The sequence below is a fragment of the Physeter macrocephalus genome, chromosome 4 (genome assembly GCF_002837175.3).
Source record: "Physeter macrocephalus isolate SW-GA chromosome 4, ASM283717v5, whole genome shotgun sequence".
Classification (NCBI taxonomy): Eukaryota; Metazoa; Chordata; class Mammalia; order Artiodactyla; family Physeteridae; genus Physeter; species Physeter macrocephalus.
The window spans coordinates 144,636,032-144,656,259 of NC_041217.1; the positions used below are offsets into that span (position 1 = coordinate 144,636,032).

At 36.9% G+C, this 20,228-nt stretch overlaps 1 protein-coding gene across 1 annotated transcript in view; it reads left to right on the forward strand.

The window, feature by feature from the left end:
* Positions 1–6,698: 6,698 nt before the first annotated feature.
* The window catches only part of LOC102983876 (putative selection and upkeep of intraepithelial T-cells protein 1 homolog), a gene marked incomplete at its 5' end in the record, with an annotated part of 47,022 nt that continues 33,492 nt past the window's right edge, over positions 6,699–20,228 (forward strand). The window contains 7 exon segments of the mRNA XM_007122723.2: positions 6,699–7,065; positions 8,655–8,888; positions 8,891–8,929; positions 10,948–10,989; positions 10,992–11,063; positions 12,725–12,832; positions 16,026–16,148. Of these exon segments, the coding sequence (XP_007122785.2) occupies positions 6,699–7,065; positions 8,655–8,888; positions 8,891–8,929; positions 10,948–10,989; positions 10,992–11,063; positions 12,725–12,832; positions 16,026–16,148 (985 nt within the window).

Here is a 20,228-nt window from a genome sequence, read left to right on the forward strand (position 1 = left end):
CAACCCATCTCTCCCCTGGGAATTCCCTTGCCCTCCTCCCCTTCTGCATGGTGTTCCCTGTGCCTCCAAATGGTCTCATACTGTGGGGACTGCCACCTGCGAAACCCTGTCAAAGTGCTGCTCAAATAAAGGCTTCTTGTGTGCTACCACCACCTCGTGGTCATATCTTTTTCCTTGATCAGCCCTGAAATCCTCAAATTTACTACATTAATACATGCATAATGCCATGTTTCTACCATTTCTGAATCACACAGAACCACTTTACCACTTTAAAAATATGCTATGCTCCACGTATTCCTCCCTCCCTCTTCTTAAACCCCTAGCAACCACTGCTCTTTTCACTGTTTCCATAATTTTGCCTTTTCCAGAATGTCATATAATTGGGATCATATAGTACATAACCTTTTCAGACTGGCCTCTTTACTTAGCAATATGCATTTAACATTCCTGCATGTACTGTCGTGGCTTGATGGCTCATTTCTTTTTATCACTGAATAATATTCCATTGTCTAAATGTACCACAGGACATATTGGTTGCTTCCAATCTGGGGGCAATTATGAATAAAGATGCTGGGAACATTTATGTTCAGGTTTTTGTGTGGATGTAGTTTTCAACTCATTTGTGTTATACCTAGAAGCCTGATTACTAGAACATATAGTAAGCACATATTTAGCTTTGTAAGAAACTGCCAAACTGTTTTCCTATGTGGCTGTATCATTTCACCTTCTCACCAGCAATGAATGAGAGTTTCTTTTGCTCCATATCCTTGTCAGCATTTGATGTTGTCAGTGCTTTGAAATTCAGCCATTCTAATAGGTTTTTGATAATATCTCATTGCTTTAATTTGCAATTCCTAATGACACATGATGTTGAGCTCCTTTTCCTGTGTTTGTTTGCCATCCATATATCTTCTGTGGTGAAGTGTCTGTTCAGATGTTCTATCCATTTTTATATCGGCGTTTTTTTATTGTTAAGTTCTGAGAGACTTTGTATTTAGTAGTCCCCATCCCCATCCATGGTTTTGCTTTCTGCAGTGTCAGTTACCCAAGATCAACCATTGTCTGAAAAAATTAAATGGAAAATTCCAGAAATAATTCATAAGTTTTAAATTGGGAGCCATTCTGAGTAGGTTGATGAACTCTCATGCTGTCCTGCTCTGTCCCGCCCAGGATGTGAATCATTCCTTCATCCAGGGTATCCCACTCCTTAATTACTTGGTAGACATCTTGGTTATCAGAACGACTGTCACAGTATCTCAGTGCTTGTGTTCAAGTAACCCTTATTTTACTTAGTAATGACCCCAAAGCACAAAAGTAAAAATGTTGGCAATTTGGACGTTCCCTTACTGTGGCTAATTTATAAATTAAACCCTATCATAGGTACATATGTATAGGAGAAAACATAGTATATATAGGGTTCAGTACTATCTGTGGACTCAGGAATCCACTGGGTTCCTGGAATGTATCCCTTGCAGATAAGGGGGGGACTCCTGTATTTTGGATACAAATCCTTTATCTGATATATCTTTTGCAAATATTTTTTTCTCAGCCTGTAACTTATCTTTCCTTTCTCATAACAAAAGCTTTTACAGATTAAAAAAAAGCTTTTCCAGAGCAGACTTTTTTTATTTTAATGAATTAAAAATTTAATTTAATGAATTAATGCTTGATCTGTTATACTTTTATTGACCTTTATAATTCAATTTATTTACTTATTTTTCTATTGCATAATTCAATATTTCTTCTATTCATGGTTTCCAGCTGGTGTGTTTGCTTAGAAAGAGTTTTATAGGCCATGTTCCAAGTTATACAGCGACTTTTTCTATTTATTTTGTTTACAAATTAATCTATGCAAAATGATTTCTATTATAAGGATTTAGACAGAAATCTAACTTTTTTTTCCAAAAAATACCCAGTTGTCCTTCCATTTATTAAATAATCTATCTTTCTGTACTGATCCAAATTTCATCTTTGTCATAAACTAAATTCCTCTATGTATTTGAAATTATAAACTGTTTCATTGAGCTCTCTTCTCATGAGCCAAATTCAGATTTTTCAAAAATGATAATATTTATACATTTTTCTACCTCGTACAACTATTCCATGCTCAGTACCTTTTTTAAAAAATTTTTTTTCTATAAAAGTCTATAGAAACAAAACAAACAAAACATGTTTTGTTTTATGAAATAGTTCAAAGATATTTTTATTTGATGACCTCAAATTTCCACACTGAGTTACCCTTGCTTTACAGTTGTTCTTAATAGAAAATGCTCTAATATTTTCCATTATATCTTTGAGAATAATTTGTTACTTTTTTCTTTGTTTCCTGTAAGATTGTTATAAACCTGAATATTTATGAAAATATGTATTATGTAACCTTAAAATGTATCAAATTATATATCCAGCTAGATATAAAAATGAGTAGAGGGGCTTCCCAGGTGGCGCAGTGGTTGCGCGTCCGCCTGCCAATGCAGGGGAGCCGGGTTCGCGCCCCGGTCTGGGAGGATCCCACATGCCGCGGAGCGGCTGGGCCCGTGAGCCGTGGCCGCTGGGCCTGCGCGTCCGGAGCCTGTGCTCCGCAACGGGAGAGGCCACAGCAGAGGGAGGCCCGCATACCAAAAAAAAAAAAAAAAAAAAAAAAATGAGTAGAAAATAATGATGAAATTATCGTTATTATTTTATAATAAATATAAAGGTAACTGTGGTAATTAGCTTGTAATCACTCTATTTTATTTGTTACATAATGCAGTTAAAACACATTCAAAATAATCAGTGTTTTGGATCCATAATTAAAGTTTAATTGTTTAAGCAAATAAATTAACTTCATTGGCAGTGTTCAAATAGCTCAAATTATTTTCAAATATTATTATACAAACATATCATAAAAAGGGGATTAAACAGTTTACACCAAAATAGTATTCCTTTCCACATACAAAATAATTTTTAATATTTTATATGTTAATTGATTAATCAATCAATTAATTAGTTGACACATTGGTACTGAGACTCTTCTGTCCTCAAGGATGAGAAAACCTAAATTTATTTGGTGGTCTTTTTCAAGTGGTGATATAACAGGAGGGATTGGGAGAGACAAGAAGGACTTAACGTGGGGGAAACAGAGTCCTAGAGTTTCAACTCTGTCTGCATCCTCCCCTCAATGAGTGGTGCGGGGACAAAAATGTGAGGGTCTGACATGTGTCCTATTCCCACACCTTATTCTAGTCAGGAACTAAATGTCAACTTTGAGAATTTCTGACTCTCTAAACTGAAAGAACATCTGTGGTAGCCCAGTTGTATCAGAAAGGCAAAACAAAAAATGAAATATTTTAACATGGGGACACCCTTAGGAGCAGGCGTTGGTGGTTTAAGACATCTGCTGGTAATATCCAAGAGAGTTGAGAGGTTTTGTGTGGAACATAAAACTTTTATAAGAGCATATAGTGAATAAAAGAAGTAATAAAATTAAACATTTATTTGGTGAGAATTTTCTATACTTGAAGAAAGATGAGAAATATCCAATTCAAAAAGCACTATCAAGCTTAAGCTAGAAAAAGAAACATAAATTCATACATAGATTCATTACAACTAAAGTGCAATAAATCTTAAAAGCTGTCTGAGAGAAAGAATGTTTATCAATGAAGGAACAGCTATCAGAGTGGTAGCAGTTTTCTTAACAGCAGCAATGGAAATCGTATATCATATTTCTAAGGGAAACAGTCTGATGAGCTACAATTCTGGTAAAGTACAAAATTAAGGCGTCTTCAGGAAAAATAAGAGAATTCACCCTCAACAAAGGAAGCTTAAAATTGATATATTCTCAAAAAATTAATCATGACTGATCAGTAAAAAAGTGTTTCATTAAACGAGGTAATGTTAGTAAATTGGACAGTTTTACGTAAGAACAAAAAACAATATTTACCAAATTTTGCTCAGGAAAATATAGAAAACCATTTAATGTCAATGTCCATTTGAGTTTGTAAAATGGAAAAATACTTGTTGAATAACTATCCCAAAACAACTCAGAATCTAGATTTGTTGTTGCACTTTTCAAAATTTTACAGTTTTCATGCTTTGTGAGGAACTCAAGAGTATAAATAAAAGTAGGAAAGATTTTAGATGATATCACATTGACTATATAATTCTGATATCACAATCTGACAAATGAATTCTTAAAAAAGATAAATTTCACTATGGGTGTAAAATTAAAGCTATTAAATAAAATATTATTAAACCAAATTCAAAAACTTGTTTAAAGTAATATTTAACAATTACTACATTACACTAATCTTCAAATTGCTAAACTTCACTGCTAAAACAATTGTGATTTAATACCTTATATTAACAATCCTAATTAGAAAAAAAAGGTTCAATTTATATTAAAGATTTTTTATATATTCAGCCTCCATTATATTTTCTCTTCTTCTTCCCCTTGTTCATTCTGCTTCCATATTCCTTATTCTTATGCATCCTCCCTCTCTCCCTCTCCCTCAGTTGTGTCTTGGCAATTCTTCAGCCTTTGCACATCAACATTGACTTGTGTCAATTTGTCAATTTATGGGAAAAAAAACTATTGGGATATTGGAACTATCCTGAAATTATAATCTATCGGGGGAGAAAGATTTGAAACTTTTAAAGAAATGATTCCTCCCATTTACAAACATGGTATATCATTTTTCATTTACTTAAAATTTTCATGCTTAGAATATTGCCATGCACATTGTAAGTGCTCAATGTGTTTTAGCAATTATTGCAATCTTAGTGGTATCTGAACTTGTCTTTACTTTCCTCCCTACTCTGTTATTGGATGACGTGTGTCCAAATGTGAGCACTATTCCTCTATCATGCAAATTTTGGACACTTTTACTTTCCTCATTTAAATAATTCTGTATTTTAAAGTATTTCAGTACGAATCTGTAATACCACATAATTACAAAGAAATAAATTTAAAATGTTTACATGAATAAAGAAATATATTTTGTTCCTTATTACATAAAGGTTTACCATACATCCAAGTCATATTTTCTCCTTCAATGAGTTGTATGGTATGTGGCTTTCTAATCTGGGGGAAAAAATCTAAGAAACTCATTTGGAAGAAATAAATTAATAACTTAGTAAACTTTTATTTTTCTCTGAGTCCATAGATTACAATCCCCCACCAAAAGTGTGAGAGAGCATAGTCTAGATGGAGCAGAATTCCCACAATGAGATCCTACATAATATTTTAAAGTGAAATATAATCCTTTAAGGGATACAGAGAAAACATCTTTTTCTAAAAAAGCCCTACCCATACAGATGGCCAAAAAACACATGAAAAGATGCTTAAAATCACTAATCATTAGAGAAATGTAAATCAAAATTATAATGGAGTATCACCTCACACAAGTCAGAATGGGTGTCATCAAAAAATCTACAAACAATTAATGCTGGAGAGGGTGTGGAGAAAACGGGACCCTCCTACACTGTTGGTGGGAAGGTAAATTGGTAAAACCATTATGGAGAACAGTATGGAGATTCCTTAAAAAACTAAATATAGAACTACCATATGATCCAGCAGTCCCACTCCTGAGCATATCTCCAGAGAAAATCATAATTTGAAAAAATACATGCACCCCAAAGGTCATGGCACCACTATTTACAATAGCCAAGACATGGAAGCAACCTAAATGTCTATCGACAGAAGAGTGAATAAAGATGTGTACATATATACAATGGAATATTACTCAGCCATAAAAAATAATGAAATAATGCATTTATCAGCAACTTGGATGGACCTGGAGATTGTCATACTGAGTGAAGTAAGTCAGACAGAAAGACAAATATCCTATGATGTCGCTTATATATGGAATCTAAAAAAATGGTACCAGTGAACTTATTTACAAAACAGAAATAGAGTCACAGATGTAGAAAACAAACTTATGGTTACCGGGGGGAAAGAGGAATTAGGGATAAATTGGGAGATTGGGATTGACATATACACATTGCTATATATAAAATAGATAACTAACAAGGACCTACTGTATAGCACAGGGAACTCTACTCAATACTCTATAATGACCTATATGAGAAAAGAATCTAAAAAAGAGTGGATACAAGTATATGTATAACTGATTCACTTTGCTGTACACCTGAAACTAATACAAAATCATAAATCAACTATAGTCCAATAAAATTTTAAAAAATAAAAATAAAAAAGCCCTACCCAGAAATAAATTTTTGAGTTTTAAAGGGATGAAAAGAGAAATCTATCAGATGTCAGGGTCAGTGTGGATTTTTTCAGTCGAAATAAAAATGGTTGGTGGTTGGCCAGAGGTTAAGAGAAAAGGCAAGAGTAATGATCACACATATTTTTTAGAGAAGACTTTATTTGCCTGTGCAAACCAGTCAGTCTACATTATTTGATTAGGCACTTAGTGAGTGCAGAGATCTTTATTAAGGACTGAGCCTGATGGAATATCCCTCTTTTAACTGGTCTCTTCTTTATTTTCTTGAAATTTCTATCTTAATCCTATTTAAAGAGAATCAAATAAAAGGGAAATTTGGGGAGTCTCTGGAAATATACTAAAAAGGTAAGGCAGTCCTATAGGTGGTATTTGGAAGGAATGTTAAGAACCCGTTGATACCTAGAAAGCTAGGAACTCATCATGTACATATATGAATCAAATACACAGTGACTCCTGGTTCATACTCTCACCTTTTGGTTACTGTCTTCCTTCACAGAGCAGTTCACAGTGAATGGCATACAGGGGCCAATCTTGGCTCCACTGGGTGGAAAAGTTGAGTTCAGTAGCCAGCTGTCCCCACCAGAGAGTGCAGAACACATGGAAATACGCTGGTTCTGGAACCACTACACAAAACCTGTTCACCTGTACTAGAATGGTAAAGACTTGTATGGTGAAACCATCTCCAAGTATGTGGAGTGGACAGAGCTCCTGAAAGAAGCCACTGGAGAGGATAAGGTGACCCTCAGGATCCTTAATGTGAATGCTGCTGCTGATGGGTGGTACCACTGTTTCTTCAAAAATGGTGATTTCTGTGATGAGGCCATCAGAGAAGTGAAGGTCACAGGTAAGGATGGATCCCTCTGAGGCTTCTATGCATCCACGATTCTCAATCCATCTGAGGCTGAGCATCAGGAATATTCTTAGTGTTTCTGACCATTTCGTATTACAGGGTTTGGTTAGCAAGTTCAAATTCATGCATTTAGTCTTTAAATGGGGAAGAGTGTAGGATTAAGAATGCAAATTGTGTCTGTGCACATATTACCTTTATCAGCAAGAACCGTCTGTTTTCCCACATCCATGTGTACTGTTAGATCTTTAAAGTATCAACAGAATCCTTTCAGGATTTGTTACTATTTTTTTCAATTATTTTTGACAACACTTTAGTAAAACTAGACTCTATAAACCACCTAAATCTTTACAACTGTCTCCTTAATGATCATTCTTATTCCCATTTCTCCCTGACTCAATTTGCTGACTACTTAGTTCTTAAATCTAGTTCAAAAAGCCTTCATCTATAATTTTCTGTGTCCTCCAATATCACCTCAGTCTTAGTTTTCTGAATAACAAAGAAATGGTGGCAAGATGGAGGACTTGAAGTAAACTGAAAGGCTTCCAAATGTGAGGGCACAAGGGTAGGTAGGGTCCTAGGCCCATTCACATTTAACATTTTCATTAGCTATTGTGATGCTCATCTGTATTGCCTAGAGCTAAGCTATCCAATACTATAGCCACTAGCCACATGTGGCTACTTACATTTATATTTAAATTAAATTAAATTAAAATTAGGAAAAATTTAAAGTAAACAATTAAATAAAATTGAAAATTTAGTTCTTTAGTCTCACTGACCACATCTTGATCTTAGCCAAAAGGCCAAGAAGGGATCACTGACCATCTTAGTTGCTAAAGTCTCACGTTGCAAAAAGCTACTGAATGGACAGCACAGATATGGAATATTTCCATCATTGCAGAAACTTTTATCAGACAGATCTGCTCTAGAGTAACTCTTTAAATCTCTACTCATTCTTTCTTTGCCCACATATTAGGCAATTCTTAACATCCCCAGCGATGTCCTGAAAATTTTCAAAAACTTGTTTATTTTCTCTAAACTGATATCTACTGCTTTATTTTGATAATAGTAGTGCATTACCTGTTTTATTCAAAGAGCACATAAATTAAAGTTTCAATTAAAGTTGCAAACTTGCCTTTATGCTATTTACTGCTTATTAATAAATTATGGTAGCTCATATGTGACTAATGGTGAAGATACAAGAAAAAATGTTACACTATAAATTCTATGAGGACTGAGATCTTGATTGTTTCTCTTCATCATTATGCCCATGGACCTAGCCCAGTCTCCTAGATTTAGTAAATAATCAATAAATATTTTTGACTAAGTGAATAAATGAAACAAACAGGCATTTCCTCTCCTGACTTTTTAGGACCAGGTTGTTAATTTAGATATCATAACCCTTCAGTCTGGCTTAGCCTTTTTCCCTTTTGATTAGCTTGTAGAAGCAATCAGAGCCCCACAGTGCTTGACTATCAGTATACCTAAGGGCATATGTTTAAAGTAGAAGAAGGGGGCTTTTCTTTCTCTCTTATGTTTCCCCATCCCTTCACCTAAATATTGTTTTCCCCTTTCTTTCCAACCAGCTACAAGCCTGGAAATGCAGATTCTTGTGTATCCTCCTAATACCAAAGGTCTTTTAGTGGAGTGTAATTCAAGAGGTTGGTTCCCACAACCTCAAATGGAATGGAGAGACAGCAGAGGAGAGATCATTCTACCTTCATCAAAATTTCACTCACAGGATACTGACAAGTCGTTCAACCTGAAGATGGCCCTTCTTGTAAGATGGAGTTCCTATGGGAATGTCACTTGCTACCTTCAAAACCTGTAACTGGTCAAGAGGAAGGAATAAACATTGTCCTATCAGGTGAGATCTGTGTGTTTGTTCTTCAAATGATGGCCATTGTCATCAAATTTATAAACTAAAGAGAAAAATTAATACATTTTCTTCACTTGGTTTTTAGGATATTATATTCTCTTGGCTTTGTTCCCCATCTTGCTTGTCTTCTTTCTTATTCTCTTCTGCTACTTCATCTTTTTCACTCCACCTTCTTGGTATATGAGTTTCCCAGGGCATAGTCTTTGAGTCTTTTTTCTCTATTTTGACTTAATTCTATCTCATGGCTTTATGTAAAATCAATATGATAAGAATTCCTCGAATGATATCTTCTACCCAGACCTCTCTCCCAAACTCTAGTCTCATCTCTAAACTCAACATCTCAGTGTGGGAGTCTAGTAAATATTCTGAATCAAACAGATCAAAAACTAAACTCTTAATCATCTGTCAACTTGTGTGATTTACTGCCTTCCCAGTCACACTTCTTTTTATTTTCTCAGAAAAAAATCCTTGAAATCATCCTTGACTCCCATCTTTCTCTTATATTCTACATCACACGTGTCGAGAGATAATACTAGCTTTACCTTTAAAATATACCCAGAGTCTCACCACTTCTTACCACCTTTGCTGCCCTCCAAGTCTGAGATACCATCACCCATGGTCTGAACATTGGCAATAGCAACTGAAATGTTCTCCCTACTACTTTTCTTATCCACTCTGGTATATAGGAGGACATGGTATATAGGAGGATCCATTTAAAACATGAAATATATGTCACCCTCTGTTCAAGACCCTGTAATTGTTCCCCATTTTATTCAAAGTAAAATGCCCCACCATGTCCTGCACTATCTCTGCCCCCGTTACCTATCTGACCTCATCCCCTAATATTCTCTGTGTCTCCTCTAGTCTAGTCACACAGAACTCCTTGCTGTTCCCCAACTGTGACAGAACTTCTCCTGCCTGGGGTCTTTGTTCCTGTTGTTCCCTTTTCCCAGAATGCCATAATTCCAATAAATTACCTATCTCCTTCAAATCTATACTCAAGTCTCACCTTGTAAGTAAGGACCACTTTGACAAACCAACTTGAAAAAATGTAACCTTTACCACCCCCTCCCCCTGGCATTTCCTATCACCTTACCCTCTTTTAATTTTGCTTTTTTATATAGTAGTATCACCTTTTAACCTGCTATGTAACTTATTTATTATGTTTATTGTCACTTATCTATCTCCCTTTCTAAAACATGAAGATAGAGGTCTTTGTTGTAATATACCCCAGTTTCTTCAAATATAGCATGGCACATAGTAGGTAAGCAATAAATAATCAATACTTGAATGACTGAAATAAAATAAAATGAGTGCCTTGGAAACTGCTAAGTAAATGTACATGTATTAGTATTTGTATATGTCTGTGAAATTAATGTTGGACCGATGCTGAGAGGGGTATCCCAATTCAAGATTATTATAATAGGAATAAGTCCCCAACAGGTTTAGCAGTTTACTACTTTTAGAACATTTTTGTGTTTATTTCTCTGGGCAGAAAGACATCAGATTCCCAAACACAATGATAGGTGTCTATGCCCAGTATGTGCAGATCAGCAAACCAAAGCCGATGCTTGTTCACACGAATAGGAAAGGAGGAAAGCTTATGTAAACGTATGTCTCAATGTATTCAAGAAGAATAATGCCAGACCCAGTGAATACACTGGAGAATTCAGAACTGCACATATATTGGTTGCTTAGACAAAAGGAATGAAGGACTGAGTTGGTCTGAGGCTTAGTAGGAAGAACCCAGCTCTGCCTTAAGGAGAACATAGGAATAAACCAGCTCTGCCTTAGGGAGAACATGAGACAGAATGGGTGGGAAGAATTGGGGTGAGCAGCCTTCATTCACCTTTGCTCCAGTCTCAAACTAATCACACTTGGCTCAGTCCCTCTCCAGACCCTTTGTCACTTTTCACTCACCCAATTATAACTACCTCCCCAAACTGGCTTAGGTCTAATATCCCACTGTCATGGGGTCTTGAATGCTTTGGATGAATCTGTTTCCGATAAACTGTTTCCATGGAATACAATTTGGATACTGATTCTGGTCATATTCTGGTTTTGCTGCTGACATTTACCATGGTGCCCAGTGTCGATTTATATTACAGATTACAAGGTAAGTGGGTTTGAAGGGCAGGAGATATAAAGTGGGGATGGGAGAGCTAAAGCTGCCTGACCCTTGATTCCCAAGCCCATCTACTTCAGGAAGTTCTAAACTCTCGGGACAAATGTTAGACATACGCCCTTCATCATTCCTTGGTCCTAGATATTCTTTAGCCATGGAGCTTCTGACAATGCTGTTTATCTGAAAGCCTGGGCTTTCTTGTACCTCAGTCAAATTGAAATCCTTTTTTTTTTCCCGTATGGTGATAGCTTTCCCAACAAACTGGGAGATCTTTTTAACATTTAGCATTTAACATGTAACACAGTTTACACATATTTCTTCCTTGACTTCTTAAATGGTCCAATGACCCCATCAGGGGCAGGAAATAAAGTGCTAATTACACAGGGCAGAAACAGCTGAGCAGAGGTCACTTAATAGTCCACAGCATCAGGAAAATAGAACATGCAGGGAGAGTTACACCAGGTGGCCTACCCTTCCTAGGGAGAAAGTTTTCATCCATCTCAACTATGTTGTATTGGGGGAAATGGACTTGGAGGATTTGGGGGAAAATTGTAAGACACAATAAAATAGCTGTTTGATTTCAGGGTGTGCTCAATTTTAAAAGCTTCAAATGCACAGATCCTTTCTGGTATAGCTCTATCTTTCAAGACTACATTCTTCTGAGGTATCTTTCTGCCTGAAAACCTGGACTTCCACAAAGACTCTCTCTTTGGTAGGTCAATGTTCTGCATGTTCTCCAGGAGCACAGCTGAGAGGAGCCACAGTTCACAGTCTCTTGTATGTTCCAGAGCAGGTACCAAATACTGTCTGCTTATTCCCTGACACACAGGTGAGCAAGACTCCTCCCGGGTCCCTTGGTGTATGGTGCTGTGTCCCACAAATCCTATAGAGGTACTTCTGTTTATGCATGGATGCCACATTTTTGTTGTTGATGGGGAGATAAAAATGAGGGCTATCTTATGCCACCATGATGCTCATGAGTCTTTGTATCCCATATTTTAAACACTAAGTTAGACTGTGCATAATACTCTCCAGCAGAGAGTGCATAATACTCTCCAGCAGAGGACTGGGCATGACCTGTGGTAGTAAGCACCCCCCTCATAGACTATTTTCATGGAAAGACTATATAGCCAAGTGACACTACGACATGTGCTAAATAAGATTTAAACAAAATGCTGTCTAACCACCCTTCCATTGATGAAATTCTTACTTCCAGAGCTCTTATGATCTCTTAGGCAGTTCAGACGTCTCCAGACCTATCCTACTCTGGCCTATTTTGAACCTAGACAATACAAGGACTAGTGCATAACTTTGTCTCATCCTCCAAACGAGGCACGTTGATTGATGGACTAGATAGAGAAAAAGAAAGATAAGTTTCTTTTCTCTGGTTCTGTTTAGGCTCAGCCCAAAACTGGTCCCATCCTAGAAACAGCTCTGCTTATTGTCCCAGTGACAAACAGCTTTAGACCTAAGTCTTTAGATCCTTGGGATCCTCTAGTCCTAAGCCTTAGCCATATTTTTTTCCCTTGGTCCTATTCTAAATAAATACAAAGGGATGGCATTAAAATATAAATCTTGCTTTCTTGGTGCATTTCCCCCAGTGCAAAGTGTCTCCACACCAATAACTGATGATTATCTCTTTTTTCCCTCAGATTGCTCCTGCAATGTGATACCTCCTTGGTCAGTGGGCATACCGGTACTCTTGACTTCAATATGTGTAACTGTCTTCCTCATTATCTATTTGCATCACAAAAAAAGAGGTATGTGGGACCAGAAAGATGAGAACTTCATGAAAGTATCTCCTTTCCCAAGTGTTTAGTAGCTGGCAAAACATTTAGCTGAAGAAGAGTAACAGGCTATTTATCAGAAAGCCTGGGCTTCTTGTACCTCAAATATTTGTTTGAATTACATGAACAATAAATTTTTGGATTTCATGTCATTGAGTTTGGATTCCAGCCTCCAGAATTTATGGGCTTAATGATACAAACTGCTGATGCTTCTCCTCCATAGCAAAAAAATATATTTCTTTCAGTGTAATTACTATATTTTTGTCAAAAATCCAGCCATCATGTCACATAATAAAATATGCTAATTCTTCCTGTACGTTAATCTTAGAGGAGATAATAATTCAGTATATCTTAAACTTTTGGGGTATACATGTCAATGATCAGCAAGGTAAGGTAATTTTTTTTCATTATAGCTGGAGCTGTAGCTATAGCCAAAAATCACAATGCGGAAGTCACAAAGTAGTGCTGAACAAGTCAGAGGATTTTATTTATTAATTTTCTCCTATGAAATAAAGACAAAATACCCTAAACCAGACCAGACTGAAAGTGCTTTTATATTTTACTCTAAGAAAGTCCATACCTGAGTCTTGCTTATTAACCATGTTAGCAGACTAAATGCCGTATCCATCAGTGCTGGAGGAAAGGAGCAAGATGCTATGACAATAGCTAGTATATATTAAATATTTATTATGTACAGTATGCATTTTATAAGATTAATATATTTAATTTTCAGTGAATTAGATTTTATCTGTGATAAAATCTGGTACACTAAGAAGTTGAATAGCTATTCACACCGTTAAGTGATGGTGGTGCCAGGACCCCAACCAGGCACTTAGACTCCTTAGCCCTCTGTTTCAACAACTGCAGTGTACTGTTCCTCTATGAAAAGACTAAAAATAAAGTAAAAAAGAAATAGATATTTAGTCATAGCAGCCTTGTGAAAAGGAATTTATCATTACAGGGAAATATAGCCCGGGCATTTAGTGATCTGTGAGGCTTCCATTGGCTATAACTGAAAGCCCCAAGAATAAGCTGCAGTTCACTGTCATTGTTGAAGCAGACCCGGAATCCTTAAGAATGAATCTGGGAATTAAAATTTTATTTTTGCTTGCTCTACCTTGAGGATCTAAAACTGAGTCATTGATCATAGAGGCTTCCACCCACACTGCTCACAACTCCTGGTAATTACGCAGGTAACACCCATCCACTAACCTCTTTTATAATTGCTACTGAACTTTCTTCTCTTTACCTAAAATGGACTTTCCCCTGAAGGTGCTGCTTCCTCTACCACTATCTCATTTAGCAGCCTTCTTCCCTATTTGGCAACTTTCTGTTTGCTGTGTCTTTCTGGACTGATTTTCCTTCTTGAGGTTTATCAATTCAGAAATCTCTTTTCAATTCACTTAACAAATATGAATTGCCAGGAAATTCCACAAGCATTGTACATTTTAATTCTGCAAGAGATGCAGAAGACACTCAATCTGGAAGAGATGTATACCATTTATTTCCAAGAATCAGTGCCAGACTAGAGTCAGACTTCTTGGTAATACTATTACCTGTGTGAACTTGGGAAAGTTATTTAAAGTCTCTGAACTGCAGTTTCCTCATCCTTAAAATACTGATGATAATGCCTACTTCATAAGGTTATTTTAGGTTAAATTAGTCAATATATCAAAGTCATTTGGCCTGGCTTCGCACATAGTACAAACAACACTAATGTAGGATATTATTGTTATTATCATTACTATTAGCATAAACTAGGGATTCTGTCTCAATTCCCTCTCTGGTGTCTCATCTGCTACATGTGTTTGCCATCATCCTTCTCCCCTTTTCTCCTAAGCTTATGGCATGTCTTTCTTCACTCACACCCCACCATCATCTTAACTTTCCTTATAAGCGTGGACAGCTCTAGCCATGCTTAGAAGCCACGCTTCCCAGCCATGTAGGAAGGAAAGAAAATTAAAAACTCAGCTTAGATTTAAACACACACACACACACACACACACACAATCCTCTGATTAAATACTCTTAGCATCTTTGTACTATCTTACTTCCGAGTTTTTCTTTCAATTTTGTTTTAAATTATTTTCTATCCCTTATGAGAAGAGGTTTGAAGTTCTCCTAAATTTTAATGTGAGAAAAATAGAGGTATGTGACCAAGAGAGAGACTTACAGACTCTCCACTCTCTGACCTTATGCACACATTCGCAGGGAAATTTTGCTATTTTTAAAAATTTATGCTATTATCCTTATAAAAGGAATCTCTGATCTAGTTAAGGGCAGAGAATTTATATCAAATTATAGGGGAAAGTAGATGTTAATTAGGTGAACACTTTACCCTTCATTTGTACAGTCTAAGACCATATGGAATATATCATGTGGGCAACAACCTTGGTGACTTCTGAGTTTTCGCTTCTCCAACAAGAATATTATCAATTATTTCAACTGTTATTTCAAGGACACGGATTTAAGACTCCTGACTTCGGCTTCCTCATCTTTACCATCTTGGATGTCTTTCTCTACAAGGTAGTATGAATCAGTGAACAATCATGTCAGTGAAACAAACTAGGGTTGATATAAGAAAGTAATTTTTAATAGACATAGCTGTCCCGTAATGAAACAGATACCCTAACTTTTGGCAATGGTGCTCCCATCACAAGACATATTAATCAATATTATGAGTTAGGGGTGTTTTCCACTTTTATAATCACCCAGAAAACATACTTTACAGAAGACTTCTGCTCCAGATAAGAGGATGACTTTTGAGAATTGTAAGATCTCTTTCATCTCAGAGATTCTGTTCATCTTAGACTATTCTATTTCACCGTACTCCTCAAGAAGTCTAAAATTCTTGAGGGCCTACAGCACCACATAAAGAAGATAAAGGTATAATGTGTCTATCTTTCCTTCAGACTCTGGCCAACCAGAGCAAGTGTCATGATGCTTGGGTGGAAGAATGGGTATATGCCTCTTTGCAGCCTTCTTCCAGACTTAGGCCAAATGTACTCATCTCCAGGATCATCCACATAACCCAGCCTACTTCTCCTTCACCCTCACATAAGGCCAGAGCTATGGAGCAATAGGAATGTGAAAAGTAAATTTATTGGTCTGTAATTCAGTTCTCCTTTCCCTCTGTGACCCTTTTAATTCTTGCATCTCTTTCCAGTCCCCATTTCAGATCCACATTTCCAGTTGGATGTCATGTAGTTGGAAGATATGACTCTGATCCTGTGTGTTCTGATGGTCTTTATCACCATGGTCATTTCCTTTATTTACTTTAGATTCAGAGGTAAATGGAATGGGAAGTGTGGTAACTCAGAAGGCATCTTTCTTCCAACTGATCTCCAGATACAATCTCAGATTGTAGCCTTTTGAGGCTCCTGGGGTTTCTACAAAAGGGACCTTTCCAGTCTTTGTGCCTTAATAACTGGGGAAAGAAACAAAGACCTGTAGATTTTCTCTTGATCTGTTAATGTGCAACGCTCTTGGTGGATTTGATGTGAGAATAATACACTAGAGATTTTCTTGTCAGATGTGTACTTTTCTAACATGATATCTTTGGCACATGTAATGAAACTACACATGTAATGAAGCTGCCCAAGCCAGGATGATAATATTCTCAGGATAACTCTAAATTCAACTAAATATGATTATGGAGGAAAGAAAATAGAAGTGAGGGGAGTACCCTGTTTATTAAAAAAAAAAAAAAAAAAAAAAAAAAAGAGAAAAAATAAGGTGATTTTGAGACAAGGTTTTACTCAGGCTAGAGAAGAAAGGTTAGGTTGCTTAATGAAAAGAACATAGTTTTTGAATCCAGAGAGTTGGGTTTTTATCCTGACTTAACCATGCTGAGTGACCTTGGGTTAATGGCTTATCCCTTCCGATCTACTTTTATTTCCTCCACGAAATGCAGAAGATAATTATGAGATTGTGAAGTTTAGGAATTTTGATGTAAAACGTCTAACATTGTGCCAGGTAAACACTCAATAAATATCACATGCACACACATGCATGCATATACCTGCACATACACACACATCAGGGAGGTAATCAGAGGGAGAGAAGACCAGAACTGGTCAGTCTACCCCAGTGAAATCTGTCTATCTCTTCCTCTCTGCTTCTATATCTCTTGAAACATCTACCTCTACTGCCTCTCACTGTCTCTACCTGTTCTCTCAAAATCTCACAGAGGTATCAGCTGATATCACTGAAAGAAATGTACACAATATAGTTCCTTCCTAAAAAAGGAAAGGAAGAGAGAAAGAAAGAAGGAAAGAAAGGAAGGAGGGACAGAAGGAAAGAAGGAAGGAAGGAAGGAAGGAAGAAAGAAAGAAAAGGAGGAAGGGAGGGAGGGAGGGAGGAGGCAGGGAAAAGAGGAAGACTTATGCCTTATAAGGGTTTTCTGACTGTAGCTGCCTTGAGCCTCCAGGGTTTCTACAAGTGCAGTATTATTGCCTCTAACTCCAGTGACAGTCTCATTTCTGACTTCACACCTGTGATAGTTCTCTCAAGTAAAATTGGAAGGCCCAAGTGTTTCATTCAGAAACATTCAATACTGAGCTCTTTGTGAGGTTTAGATGTTTTCTTCTATTTTGATCTCAAAGGCAGAATTAAAAATTTAATATCATAGTTAATAATAATAATTTAATATTATGGAAACTTGTAGATGTCCACAAAGGCTGGATAGGAACATTTATGAGCCTATGTTCACAGTAAGGCATGTGAACTAATGAAATCCCCTAACTAATTTGAAATCCCCTAACTAATGCCCAACGATGAAAGTCCTTGCTTTATTGTGCAGATATAATCTTCTTATGAAAATGGAAGGAAATGTAGAATTAGTCACACGGGAAGAAAAATTTTAATTCTTGTGTTCCACCAGTAATCTACAATCCTAAAACGTTCCATTAAAAAATGTATTCAAGGTTACGAAAACATGTACTCTTAATTACTAGCAGACTTTTTCCCCCGAATACAATGCAAATCCATGATAAGTTATTATGGACAATACAGAGAAATTATTTTTACTTAAACCAAAAAAAAAAGGCCTATAACCTAGAACCACAAAAATGGGTACTTGTTTTTTCATCTTTGCATCCATTGACTCTTGGCTTTCTCTGTACTACCTGTTGAGAGCTGCTAGATGTTGACGTGGCCAATTAGGACAGTGAGCAAAACTAAAAGTAACAGTCAAGCTTTTATCCCCTTATTGTGGGTGAATAAGAGGCCAAAAAAGGAAAGCTGTGGTGGCTCCTTACAGTACCATTTCCCCCATAGAACAGCACTGGGTAAGGGTCAGGTGACATGCAGCACAGGTGGGGGAAATTGTGTCTCACTATAAAGAACACTGAACAAAAGGCTCCTGCCATTTTATGGACCCAGGGGAGAGCGGATGGGGAGGAGAGACAGAGAAGGGCTAGAATGGAAAAATACTGAGTCAGAGTGGAGAAGAAGCTTTTAGTCAAGACACCATCTCCCAATAAAAGAAGGTCTCAGAAGAGGGGACTAAAAAGCATCTCAGCTGAGGACCCCAATAACAAGGCCTCCAAAAGGAGTTACCTGGGCTGGGAATTCAGGTATGCATATGAGCATGGCTGCTGGGGGACGGAGACCTAGTCCTTGACTGCAGCTTCCTCCAGAAAGGGCAAGGCATTGACTGTGCACCAAGTCTGGTGTGGGGAAGACAGATTTCCCACATGGGGCCTGCTACGCAAAGCCTTTGTAATCTCCTATGATCGGACATAAGGAATCACACATGGGAATCTGGCCTGGAGCCAGACCCTCATTACCTCTCCAATGTGGAGAAACATTCCACCCTTTGAGATTAAACAAAGGCAAAGACAAGTCCATGATTCCTACAGTACAGATTTATGCTTCTCATGCCTAGTTTCTGCCACTAAGGAAAACAACCCAATCAATAACTTTGCATCCAAAGGCACAGGTTAAAGATGCAGGGAAGCAGAAAGGAGACTTTATCCAGTATTCATCCACTCAAAAGTAAGGTTTTAATTTTATTCTTTTACATGTAGCTGTCCAGTTTTCCCAGTACCACTTATTGAAGAGGCTGTCCTTTCTCCATTGTATATTCTTGCCTCCTTTATCAAAGATAAGTTGACCATATGTGTGTAGGTTTATCTCTGAGCTTTCTATCCTGTTCCATTGATCTACATTTCTGTTTTTGTGTCAGTACCATACTGTCTTGATTACTGTAGCTTTGTAGTATAGTCTGAAGTTCAAGAGCCTGATTCTGCCAGCTCTGTTTTTCTTTCTCAAGACTGCTTTGGCTATTCGGGGTCTTTTGTGTTTCCATACAAATTGTGCAATTTTTTCTTCTAATTCTGTGAAAACTGTCATTGGTAGTTTGATAGGGATTGCATTGACTATGTAGATTGCTTTGGGTAGTATAGTCATTTTCACAATGTTGATTTTTCCAATCCAAGAACATGGTATATTCTCTATCTGTTTGTATCATCTTTAATTTCTTTCATCAGTGTCTTATAGTTTTCTGCATACAGGTCTTTTGTCTCCTTAGGTATGTTTATTCCTACTTATTTTATTCTTTTGGTTGCAATGGCAAGTGGGAGTGTTTCCTTAATTTCTCTTTCAGATTTTTCATCATTAGTGTATAGGAATGCAAGAGATCTCTGTGCAATAACACCATACACAAAGATAAACTCAACATGGATTAAAGACCTAAATGTAAGGCCAAACACTATAAAACTCTTAGAAGAAAACACAGGCAGAACACTCTATGACATGAATCACAGCAAGATCCCTTCGACCCACCTCCTAGAGGAAGGGAAATAAAAACAAAAATAAACAAATGGGACTTAATGAAACTTAAAGGCTTTTGCACAGCAAAGGAAACCATAAACAAGATGAAAAGACAACCCTCAGAATGGGAGAAAATATTTGCAAATGAAGCAACTGACAAGGGATTAATCTCCTTAATATACAAACAGCTCATGCAGCTCAATATCAAAAAGACAAATAACGCAATCAAAAAATGGGCAGAAGACCTAAATAGACATCTCCAAAGAAGACATACAGATGGCCAAGAGGCACTTGAAAAGATGCTCGACATCAATATTAGAGAAATGCAGATTGAAACTACAATGAGGTATCACCTCACACGGGTCAGAATGGCCATCATCAAAAAATCTACAAACAATAAATGCTGGAGAGGGTGTGGAGGAAAGGGAACACTCTTGCACTGTTGGTGGGAATGTAAATTGATACAGCCACTATGGAAACCAGTATGGAGGTTCCTTAAAAAAACTAAAAATAGAGCTACCATACAACCCAGCAATCCCACTACTGGGCATATACCCTGAGAAAACCATAATTCAAAAAGAGTCATGTACCAAAA